The 12,672-nt window shown below is 39.8% G+C and overlaps 1 protein-coding gene across 3 annotated transcripts in view; it reads left to right on the forward strand.

The window, feature by feature from the left end:
• STIM1 (stromal interaction molecule 1) overlaps positions 1–12,672 on the forward strand; it is a 224,815-nt gene that overhangs the window by 166,616 nt on the left and 45,527 nt on the right. For all 3 annotated transcript variants that reach the window (XM_063093387.1, XM_063093388.1, XM_063093389.1), the window contains exon 4: positions 11,832–11,943. In XM_063093387.1, coding sequence (XP_062949457.1) covers positions 11,832–11,943 — 112 coding nt within the window. The remainder of the gene's footprint in view (positions 1–11,831; positions 11,944–12,672) is intronic.

Below are 12,672 nucleotides of genomic sequence, written 5' to 3' on the forward strand. Positions count from 1 at the left end.
GCAGTTGCTCTAATAGATGGTCTTTAATAACATGTCCCGTTGGGCCCTGAGAGACCTGGTTTTTGCATAGTAGCCAAGTGGGCCTGTCACACGAGGCCTAGATTAGATTATTTTTGCAGTGATGGTTCAGGGCTTGATATTGACATCATATTAAGAAACTAAGACCTCTACCTCACTCTAGGCCCAAATGACAAGCTGCTGATGGCAGCCAGAGGGAAACTTCTTGAAGAAACAAACCACAGTTCTAGGCCACACACTATCATGAGGAAGGGCCACTTTGGGAGAATTTTGTAGCTGTGTTGGAATGCTCTTATCCAGAGTAGCCAAATAAGTAGCTGGGCTTTGTGATGCCTTTTGTGACTTAGTCTGTCACCCCTTTCTCTGTGCTCCCACATCACCTTATGTATCCCTTTGACCTAGCACTTAGCACACTGTATTCTACTCATTTATTTTCTTGTATATCTTCTTCTCTAGAAGAGAGCCCTTGAGGATGGAGATCATGCATATTCATCTCTATGCTGGCAGCTCACCCAGAACCTGCTAAAGTAGAAGCCAATAAAAGCTTATTGAGTGATTGAGTAAATGAATGGTGATAATAATAATATCTAGTATTCTTTTTTTTAGCACTAACTATATGCTAGGAGCTACCCATATCTTCACTAAACTCTTATGATGTGAGAACTCTGATTTTCACCATTTTATAGGTGACAAAAATGAGGCACATAAAGGTTAAATAACTTGCCCATGGTCTTACATTTGGTAAATGGCAGATCCCAGATTCAAAACAAGGCATCTGGTTCCAAAGCCCACATTCTTCTTCTTCTTCTTCTTTTTTTTTTTTTTTTTTTTGGCGGATGTCGTGGGGATCCAAACCCTTGGCCTTAGTGTTATCAGCATCATGCTCTTACCAAGTGAGCTAACCGGCTAGCCCCCAAAGCCCACATTCTTAATCACTGTGTTGTATCTGACTAACTGACCAAATGGCTGACCAAAGGCTGACCAAATGACCAATTAATTGACTAGCAGCGGTTTAAAGGAGAGGCAAAGAAGGTACTGGCAACCTTCCTGCCAGACATAGTTCTCTTGAGATGTGGGCTTGAAACCACAAAAGTAGATGTGGGCTTCATCTGGAGGTACCACAGGTCCATTGTGGGAAACAGATACTATTCAGGTGCTCATTTCTTATTGCATAGTTTTTCCCTGACAAGAGAAAGGATTGGCCAAGACCAGGCATTGGCCCTGGCAAATCCCTGGAGATATTGCTGTAACTCAGGTGCTAGGAAGTAATACTTACAGTTCCTTCTGCCCTTCTCCCCAAGTATTCACATGGCTCACACCTTCATTTCATTTCATTTTTGCTTAAAATGTCACCTCATCAGAGAGGCCCTCCCTTATCTTATCTAAAATAGCACTATTCTTTATCCTCTTACCTCTTACTACTTAATTTTTCTTCATTGTACTTATCACCACCTGACATGTGATTATTTGTTTAAGTGTTTTACTTTGTCCCACTTTACTAGAATATAAACACCGTGGAATCAATGACTCTGTTTTGTGTACTGTTGTATCTCTAGCTCTTAGAGTGGTGCCTGGCAAGTAGTAGATGCTCAATAAATGTTTTTTCCCCAAGGAATAAATGATTTTAGAGTTTGAGACCACCTGACTTCAAGGACCTTTATCATTTGGCCTTAGGAATACCTCATTCTTCTTGTCCCCATACATAACCCTTGGACTCCAGATGAACTGGAGTCATTGTTCTCTGAGGTTGCTCCACACTTTATAGTTCTGTGCATTTGCTCATGTTTCTTTCCTCTGGTGGACCTGCATCTCTGTTCACCCAAATTCTGACCAGACCTTAACATCTACCCCTTTGTGAATAAATGTATATATGAAGAAACAATTATTACCAAGTTTGTATTAAATCCTAGGCATCTTAAAATAGATGAACTCATTTAATTCAATAACTGGGATATAGGTATTGCTAGATGGTAAGCTACATAGGGGTAGGGATCTCTTTCTCAGTTATTGCTCTGTTCCCAGTATTTGGCATGGAACAGTACAAAATAAATGTTTGTTGAATGACAGGATGATTATTTTACAGAAGGGGAAATTGAGGTTCATAATGGTTAAGTGATTTACCCAAGCTGGTCCATGGCAGACAGAATAGAAATGAAGATCTTCCAGGTTCAAATTCACTGCTTTTTCTAATACAGTCTACAATAAGAATTCAGTTTTCAAAAATGCTCAGGAATTTGGCATTCTTTGATAACATTTTTTTTTGTGTGTGTGTATGTGTGGTTATCTCAGAAAAAAACAGAAAGTTTTACTCATTTTACATAAAAATATTCCTCAAATGGAAAAGGCCCCTTTCTATCTATGAAACATAGTATGGAGGCCAGGATATATCTTTACTGTCTGAGAAGCTAACTGAACATCAATTTCTGGGGTTCACTGCTGATATGCATAAGTTCTTTTTGTTTTTTTATACCTCTCCCCTTTACCTCTGTAAGAAGTCATTGGGAGCAAGTGATTCTGTTAGTGAGAAAATATAATGTAATTACCAATGGGACGTACTACAACAGGTGATTCAGGACCCATAGATTGCCATCATTTGTTCATTTGAAGAAGATACTAGATTGGATCCTCTTACTGGCTACCCACAAAAGACAAAACAAAATGAAAAAAGAAGATACTAAAGCTTGTATTTATACTGGATTTATTTTTCTCTCATTCTTTAATTTTTATGTATGTTTTACAATATACCTAGTGTTAGTACATGAATCTAATTTATAAACAGATATACATAAGAGGAATCTTCAAAAAGTTCATAGAAAGATTAGTGTTATCTTTTAATTCTGTTTTTCCATGAACTTTTTGAAGTATCTTTGTATATTGGCAATGTGTGCTGAAAGTTTTTTAACAGGTATTTTATAACATTGAAAAGATTGGAGACTACACATCTACCTTGTACATCTCTCTTACAAAGGACTGTTTGTTGTAGAAAACTCTAGGGGTTGGCCTTCTCTGATTCTGTGTGGTGGTGTTCATCATTTTGCCCAGAGATGTAATTTTTTATCTGGTTAGGGGCAACATGGACAGGCTTGGGGGAATGGGAGACTTATGACTTTAGAACAGTCTCTCTCGTTTGCATGTCCTCCTGGGATTTGGACATGTGAGTCATTTGGAACCTGTATCTGTGCTAAGCTTTTCTTGCCAAATTCTGTATCTTCTCACTGCTAGCCACAGTTCTCTGTATTTTCTGTTGCGTTCTTCCTCACTTTGACCCAGAGCTTCTTCCCATTTTCTCTTTTGGAATGAGAAAGCAGAACAAGACGTTTAACTTTTAGGTACTTGAACCTTAGGGACAAGGGGCCCTGATACCTCAACTGTACTGTTGAGTGAGATCTTTATGCTGGAATTCAGAGTTGCTATCTGAGATGTTATACAGGATACAGCTCATCTTGTCTTATTTGTTCAGACTGCAGCAACTCTGGGTATATGACACCATGCTGCCAAACCCTACCTAGATAGGGCATCTGCCTAGGTAACAGCGATATATACAGCTAAAAACTAGATCCATACCTCTCACCATATACTAAAATCAACTCAAAATGGATTAAGGATTTAAATATACACCCTGAAACAATAAAACTTCTTAAAGAAAACATAGGAGAAACACTTCAGGAAATAGGACTGGGCACAGACTTCATGAATACGACCCCAAAAGCACGGGCAACCAAAGGAAAAATAAACAAATGGGATTATATCAAACTAAAAAGCTTCTGCACAGCAAAAGAAACAATGAACAGAGTTAAAAGACAACCAACAGAGTGGGAGAAAATATTTGCAAAATATACATCTGACAAAGGATTAATATCCAGAATATATAAGGAACTCAAACAACTTTACAAGAAGAAAACAAGCAACCCAATTAAAAAATGGGCAAAAGAGCTAACTAGGCATTTCTCTAAGGAAGATATCCAAATGGCCAACAGACATATGAAAAAATGCTCAACATCACTCAGCATCCGGGAAATGCAAATCAAAACCACATTGAGATACCATCTAACCCCAGTAGGATGGCTAAAATCCAAAAGACTCTGAACGATAAATGCTGGCGAGGTTGCGGAGAAAAAGGAACTCTCATACATTGTTGGTGGGACTGCAAAATGGTGCAGCCTCTATGGAAAATGGTATGGAGGTTCCTCAAACAATTGCAGATAGATCTACCATACGACCCAGCTATCCCACTGTTGGGAATATACCCAGAGGAATGGAAATCATCAAGTCGAAGGTATACCTGTTCCTCAGTGTTCATCGCAGCACTCTTTACAATAGCCAAGAGTTGGAACCAGCCCAAATGTCCATCATCAGATGAGTGGATACGGAAAATGTGGTACATCTACACAATGGAATACTACTCAGCTATAAAAACGAATGAAATACTGCCATTTGCAACAACATGGATGGACCTTGAGAGAATTATATTAAGTGAAACAAGTCAGGCACAGAAAGAGAAATACCACATGTTCTCACTTATTGGTGGGAGCTAAAAATTAATATATAAATTCACACACACACACACACACACACACACACACACACACACACACACACAAAAAAAAAAAAAAAAAAAAAACCCGGGGGTGGGGGGAAGAAGATATAACAACCACAATTACTTGAAGTTGATACGACAAGCAAACAGAAAGGACATTGTTGGGGGGGGGAGGGAGAAGGGAGGGAGGTTTTGGTGATGGGGAGCAATAATCAGCCACAATGTATATCGACAAAATAAAATAAAATTAAAAAATCAAAAAAAAAAAAATCAAAACAAACACTCAAAACTTCCTTGAGCCATTATGCTTCTTCCCTACAGTTTAACTGTATAGGGACTGGTTAATCCAGAGTCTATCCTTGTTGGAGTGCAGTGGCCCCCTTAGAGAGCCTCTGCCTCACTTAATGTAGTGTTTAGAGCAGTGGTTCTCAGCTGGAGGCAATTTTGCCCCTCAGGGGATATTCAACAGTATCTGGAGTTAGTTTCTTTCTTTCTCTCTTTTCTCTCCTCTCCTCTCACTTCTCTCTTCTCTCTCGCTCTGTCTTCTTTCTCTCATCTCATTGTTACATGATGTAAACATTTTTTGTGGCCCTTTACCAATTTCTCCCTAGCCCCCCTACCCCTTCCCCTTTCCCACCTCTGGTGGCCTCAGTTCTATTCTCTCCTTTTAAAATTTCAAAGAATTATTGTGATTGTTGTTTCTCTCTCTCTCTCTCTTCTTTTATAGCTCCCACTTATGAGTGAGTACATGCAGTATTTCTCTTTCTGTACCTGGCTTATTTCACTTAACATAACTTTCTCTAAGTTTGTCCCATGTTGTTGTGAATGGCAGAATTTCATTCCTTTTTATGGCAGAGTAGTATTCCATTGTGTATATATACCACATTTTCCTTAACTGGATACATTTTTTTTTTTTTTTAAAGATGACCAATAAGGGGATCTTAACCCTTAACTTGTTGTTGTCAGCACCACGCTCTCCCAAATGAGCTAACCAGCCACCCCTATATAGGGATCCGAACCTGTGGCCTTGGTGTTATCAGCACCACACTCTCCCAAGTGAGCTGGGCCGGCCCCTAACTGGATACATTTTTGATTATCACAACTAGCAGCATGCCACTGGCATCTAGTGGGTAGACACCAAGGATATTGTTAATCATCCTGCAATGCATAGGATAGCCTCCATAACAAAGAATTATCCCATACGTGATGTCATTGGTGCAGGGGCTGAGAAAGCCTGGTCTGGAGTGACTCCTGCCTGTTTCCATTGTGATGTAACGTGCTAATAGAGGAGTTCCTACCTGCCAGGAGTCTATGCCCATGCTTGTATCAAGTTGTCCTCCCAGTAGACAAAAGGCCCTTGAAACACTGCTGGCCTCAGGCCTTTCTAGCAACAAAAAAGTGGCCTTCTTTCTACTCTATACGCCAATCAGAAAGGACCCTTTGCGCTGGATGAGGCCGAGCTCTCTTGGCAGCAGTGGCAGGAGTGTGTTGTTCTCTGAACTTTACAGGCTAGCACTTGTCTGTGTGCTTCATAACTATGTGTCATTCTCCTATGCCTTCATTACCTGACGCCCCAGACCTTAGTAAACAATCACATTTGTAATGTGTGAGGATATATGTTCATTTTCAGGCATAATGGCTAGTGTATTCTACTTTCTTCAACACTTCTTTAATCCCAGCTCTGTCATGCTTTTTCCAAGTGTATCTCTTAGAATTTAATTTCTCTTTTCCTTCCAATGTATAATCTGGGAATTAGAATTTTAACCAAGCAGTGACTAAGCACCCTTCACCTAAGCCTCTAGTATCTTGTCTTCTAGGATGAAATCTCTGAGCATACCATACCTGCCTCATTTCCTCTCCTTGGCACCTTTTCCTTCTCACCTCCCATGCCTCTGCAGATAGTCTAATCTACCTCCAAAGCTTTAGAGCTCTCCTCCCGAGCTTCAGCACCTTCTTGAGGACATCAAGTGATTGGAGCATTCTTGTCTTCAACTTTGTTTTGTTCAGTATGTCTTCCTGACTGTCTGCCATGCATTATGTGCTGGGTTCCACTGTGGGAGAAGTAGGAGAATGAGGCACAGTTCCCAGTTTTCCAAGTTCTCTAGTTTATGTGAAAGTGATACAACCTAAGGTGTGAGGTGTGCCTACCAGAGGAATGCCTGTTTTTTGACCAGCATTTTAAAGTTACCCATCCCCATGAGCTATATTTTTCTAAGGAGGTTTTTTGGGGGGTTGGGGGGAAGGGGTGGTGGTTGTTATTTGAAGGCCCACAATCAATGTTTCTGGAACTCTTCATTTAAGATAGCTATTCTTATTGATACCACTGTATATGAAGCTCTTATTTTAGAAACAGTAGATCAGTAAAAATGAATAGGACGTGTTTCATGCCTTCAATGTTTCCTGACCATTAAAGGGAAATTAGCATTCTGATGAAAGACAGTTTTTGGTAAAGATGAATCTTAGGAGAGGGTGATGAATCTCACCTTGTCATTCTGCTTCAAAAATTTTTTGGCTTCTTGCTCTAACAGCACTGGTTTTCAAACTTGAGGAATATACAAATTCCTTTTAAGGGAAATAGTCAGGACCTGCGGTACTGACTTAAATTATTTTTATTATGATGTTAAATATCTACAAACATAAAATGAGGCTTAAGTTTCTATATAAAATTTGTATACAAATATAAACAAAACCAGATTTATACTTTAAATAAAAATAAACTTCCAGTCCAAGAAAATGATACCTTTTTGTTGAAACTCAGTTGTTCCCAGGCTCTTTAAGTTCAGCATGTCTGTATTACTGGGTGCCACCTGGTGACTCATTCCTCCCACCATTTTTCTCTATTTAAGCTACTATGAAACTTTGATTTGTATAATACATCATGATCTAGTAATAATACATCATGATCTTGTTTGACCTTCACTTGGCTTGAACATATTCCTTGTTGTAAAGTAAGGCAAATCATAACTAAAGCCAAAATGTTTCATTATTTTAATTATACTAAGTTTCCATTTATATTGTCGGAGCTAGCGCTCAGACCCTCCAAACACACTGTACAGACTGGGTCCCCAAACTCCTCACATGCAGGTCCATGCTAGGTAATTGGGAAAGATTCCAGGAGCTGTTGGCAGATGACATGAGCTCAGTACTCAGCTTCCTCAGTGGCAGCAGCTAACAGGTCCGGTAGCCGCAGTGGCCTTGCAGAGGGTCCCGGGGGCACTAGCAGCAGCAGCCTCCAGCAGCAGTAGTGGCCTCCCCATGCCCTCCTACGGGGCGGGGTGTGTGTGTCATCCCGGGGCTGTGGATCAGAGCCACTCATCCTTATACTGAAGTCCATAACCCAAGACACCTGGGTGCACATGCGCAATTACATTAGACAATAACCAAGGAACACCTGAGCGCATGCCTGTTTACATAAAATGCTTGGCAAGATTCTGAACATCTGAGGGGCCCTGACCATTTTTCCTATATTTTCCCGAAACTTATGTATTAAGTCTACTTCTATTTCTTTAAAATTGACTTTTGAGAAAGTATAGAGATAAATTTGCTTTCTATGTGCTTAAGTACCACATAGATATCAAAATTATTTTAAAAGGACAATTTATGATATACCAGCCAGCTGCCGAAAAAAGGGACACTTATGATTATCCATTTAAAAAATCACAACATTATAATATTGAGGAGTGATTAGCTACAGTACTCCACGTATAGTGATGATGTGATTTGCCATGTTGTGAGTGATCACTCAGTAATTGTTTCAGTTAGAATTGGCTCCTGTTATGACAGAAAATCCTCTCAAACTCCTATAAGCAAAAGGAGAAATTTACTTGTTGTGCAAAAGCGAAGTATCTATGAATAGGGCTGTCTACAGGCATGATCTTACTCAGGGCTTAAATGATGTCATCTGGATCTATCTCTTGGCTCAGCTTTGCCTCTATTTGAAGGCTTCCAGAAGCACCAGAGAAGACATATCTCTCTCTATAAGCTAAGAACATGGTCAATGGAGCCAGAATGCCTGAGACCAAATCTTGGCTTTACCAATTCCTGGCTGGGTAACTTTGAAAAGTTATATAACCTTTCCATGCCTCAGTTTCTTCAGCTTTAAAATGGGGATAAAATGGGATATTTATTTCACATGATGGCAGTGAAGATTAGTGAGTTAATATGAAGATACTTCAAAAAGTTTGTGGAAGGGCTGGCCTGTGGCTCACTTGGGAAAGTGTGGTGCTGACAACACCACGTCAAGGGTTAAGATCCCCTTACTGGTCATCTTTAAAAAAAAAAAAGTTTGTGGAAAAATAGAATTAAAAGATAATATGAATCTTTCCATGAACTTTTTGAAGTATCCTCATATATGTGAGGTGCTTAGAACAGTAACATCAAATAGTAAGTGCTATATAAGTGATGGCTTTATTAATATTATTATTGTTATTAATATTATAGTTCAGGACCATTTCATCCCAGACACTAGTTAAGTGTGACAGCAAACCAGTCTCCTATGAGTCAAACAAAAATCCTGGAATTTAGTTTCTTCAGCCTCATCTTGGGTTATGTGCTCACCCCTGAAACAAGTACTATGGGCAGGAAGATAGAATGAACTGATTGGCTTAGCTCGGGTTACATCCTCTACTTCTAGAGGCCTATTTAAAATTAGCTTTACCTGAAGGCTGTTAGCTGAGAGCAAGGGAGGGGTGGTTTCCCTAACACAAATTCAGAGTACTATTGCCACCAAAAGAAGAAGTGGATGCTTGTTGGTAAAAATGACCCATGTCCATGATAGTTCTATCAGATAGATCATAATAGGTGATCACATAATGTTATGGCTCTCTCTCTGGGGATGCAGCAACTGGGACAGTTCTTGGTGGTTTATATCTTTCAGTGGGTAACATTTGTCTTGAAAATTTGAATTGCAATTATGAATGTATATTTTGTGTAAAATCATCAGTTTTGATCTCTGGGTTCTTTTGTGTTAAAATATCTGAATTCAAACAAAAAATATCTAAATTCAAGATATATTATTGATGTGAAGCACATTATGTCCTAAAATTTCAGACAAATATCTCCCATTGTAACAATTTTGCGTTAACACAATATAAACACAAATGTGGGCTAGTCGGTCAGCTCAGTTGGTTAGAGTGTGGTGCTGATAACACCAAGGTCCAGGATTTCATCCCTGTGCAAGTTAGCCACCAAAAACAATAACGAAACAACAAAAACAACTCATGAATACAATATGGGCATTGAAATTGAGAGTCTGTACACTCATGTATGTATCTAGGTGACCCAGAATATACTTTTATTTTGTTTTTACTTTTAGATTATCTTCAAAATGAAAATATAAAATTGAAACATTATTATAGTAAATTATCTTGACCAGTGCTCTCCACAGAACTTTCTATAATGATGGAAATGTTCTATAATTTGTGTTGTCCAATATGGTAGCCACTAGCCACATCTAGCTATTGGTCACTTGAAATATGGCTGGTGCCATTGAGGAACTGAGTTTTTAATTAATTTAATTTTAATAAATTTAAATTTAAATAGCCACTTGTGGCTACTGGCTACTACTGCTTGAACAGTACAGCTCTGAATAGCAACATTAAATAAGAGAATGGATGCAGAGTGCCCAAAGTGCTCTATACCAAGTGCACAATAGATGTGAGAATATAGGTCTATAGATTCTGCGGTGAAAAAGGTTGGACCTCATTTGACTGGCCAAAGCAAACTGAGGCAGGCCGCTCATCCCAGGACAGTACTAGTAGCTGTCTTAGCATGGCACTGAAGACCCTTCATGATGTGGCTAAAACTTTCTTCTGCTATTGCCTTCTATATATTCTATATTCTTGACACTTCAAAATTCATATCTTTGCTTTGCACTTGCCTTCTTTCTATACTGAGTGCTTTCCTCCTTCCCATCCATAAAATATTTCAGAGGAGTTCCTCCTAATCTTTTATGTTGAAAGTCATCATTTTCTCTGAGGCTAAAACCTGAACCCCTAGGCAGTTACTCCTTTTCTCCTCTGTGTTCCTCATATATTTCTTTATCAGAGTCCAAGCTTCACTGATGCTATTTAGTTCTTTATCTCTTCCACTGGATTAGGAACTAACTTCCTGCAGGCTGGTACTAAGTGGGACCTTTATGAATGCTTTAGTTGGATAGTTGGATGGATGGATGGATGGATAGACAGTTGATTCTCAACCTTAGGCACATTTACAGTTTAAACAAATATTTAAAAAATCAACTTCATTGAAGTATAATTTACATACAAGAAGATACATCTATTTTATTTTATTTTACTTTTTTTTTTTTTGACAGGAAGTAGGATTTATTAGTGGGCATAAGTAAGGAGGGGACAGTACAGTGGAAGCGCTCACAAGTGCAGGGCCCACCTCTTGTCCTGGGGGCTGTGGTTGAGGATGTATTTAACCTCACAACCATCGGGGATGAGTTGCTTCTCAGTCACCACGTCTTTAAATTCATCCACATTAAACTTGGTAAAGCCCCACTTCTTTGAGATCTGGTGGCCAGGGAACTTGGCCCTATGTAGGGCTTTACTTACATGCTTCTTGTTCTGCAGCTTGGTGCAGATAGACATGATGACTTGGCAGTGTGAACCCTGGCCACTCTATCCTGGGGCTTTTCCAGGTACCCTGTATACCTGTCTGGAGCCTATCAGCCCCAGCACAGGACAGCATCTTCTTGATGAGGATGAAATGGAAGAGGTGGAGCTGCACTTGGATATGAAAATCATCTTTGCCTAACTTTTTACCATGTACTTGTTGGCACAAATACAGGGCTAGGTGGGGAGAAGAAAGACAACAGGGTGAGACAGGATGGTACAGAAGCACTTACCATGGCCCTCCCCAGCTCTCAGGGAACATGTGTTAAGATACACCTATTTTAACTGTACAGTTTGATGAATTTTGACAGATGTTATCACTTGTATAACCACCATCACCACATTCAAGATACAGAATATTTCTGTCATTACAAAATGTTGTTCTATGCTCCTTCCCAGTCAGTCCCCAGCCCCTACTCCTGGCTCCAGCTAATCACTGATCTGTCTTGTATGACTATAGATTTGTCTTTCCTAGGGTTTTATATAAATAGACTCATTCAGTGTATACTCCTTTCATACTTGGGATTTTATGGGAGAGAGTAATGTTTAAATACACAAACATATGTTGTAAATGTTAATGTCAATATGACCATGACAACAATAAGTGCAAGTGGTGCTTGGCATTCTGGAGTCATGGCTTTGCTTGTCTCTTTCCACAGTATACAACTGGACCGTGGATGAGGTGGTGCAGTGGCTGATAACATATGTGGAGCTGCCTCAGTATGAGGACACCTTCCGGAAGCTGCAGCTCAGTGGCCATGCTATGCCAAGGTCAGGAGGAGACTGGGTTTTTCTCACTTGGGGGTGCAGGGAATGGGCTGGGGTAGGTCTACCTTCATGTTGCTCTGGCCAGTTAAGTGATGTTCCACCCTTTTCAGGGCAGAGTGTATAGACCTCCTGTCTTCTCTTATCTATTGCACTTGCTATAAAGCATGATGGGCACCATTCTATTATTTAATATTCCTATCAATCCTGGGAATAGTACAAATAGCTGCCATTTATTGAGTACTTAGTACATGCCAGGCACTGTACTCAATACTTTATATACAGTATCTCATTTAATTCTTACATCAGTCCTGTAAGGTGGGTATTGTCATATATAGATGATGAAACTGGTTAAGTAACTTTTCCAAGGTCACAGACATGGCTAGTTAGGGACAAAACTGTGATTTGAATGTACATTTGGGTAGGCTTCAAAGCCTGTGGTGTTTCTGTTTTCTTTTGCTGTCCCCTCAGCAGTTGCCTCTTTTATCACCCAAGAGCCTCAGGGCTCTTTTAGCCTCCCCTGGGATACCCATGTACAGTTTATCTACTCTAACAAAAATGGTACAGAGGTGTGGACTGATGGTCTTTGGTTCCAGCCTCATCTCCGTGATGACTCCTCCAACAGTTGTTGTGTCATAACTCTTCGCCTCCTTTATAGGCATAATATGTTAGGGCCTGGGCTGGGAGTGGGGAGGGGATGGAGTACTGCTTGGATTTCTTGTTATGTCAAACTAG

This window comes from Cynocephalus volans, chromosome 4, assembly GCF_027409185.1.
Source record: "Cynocephalus volans isolate mCynVol1 chromosome 4, mCynVol1.pri, whole genome shotgun sequence".
Classification (NCBI taxonomy): Eukaryota; Metazoa; Chordata; class Mammalia; order Dermoptera; family Cynocephalidae; genus Cynocephalus; species Cynocephalus volans.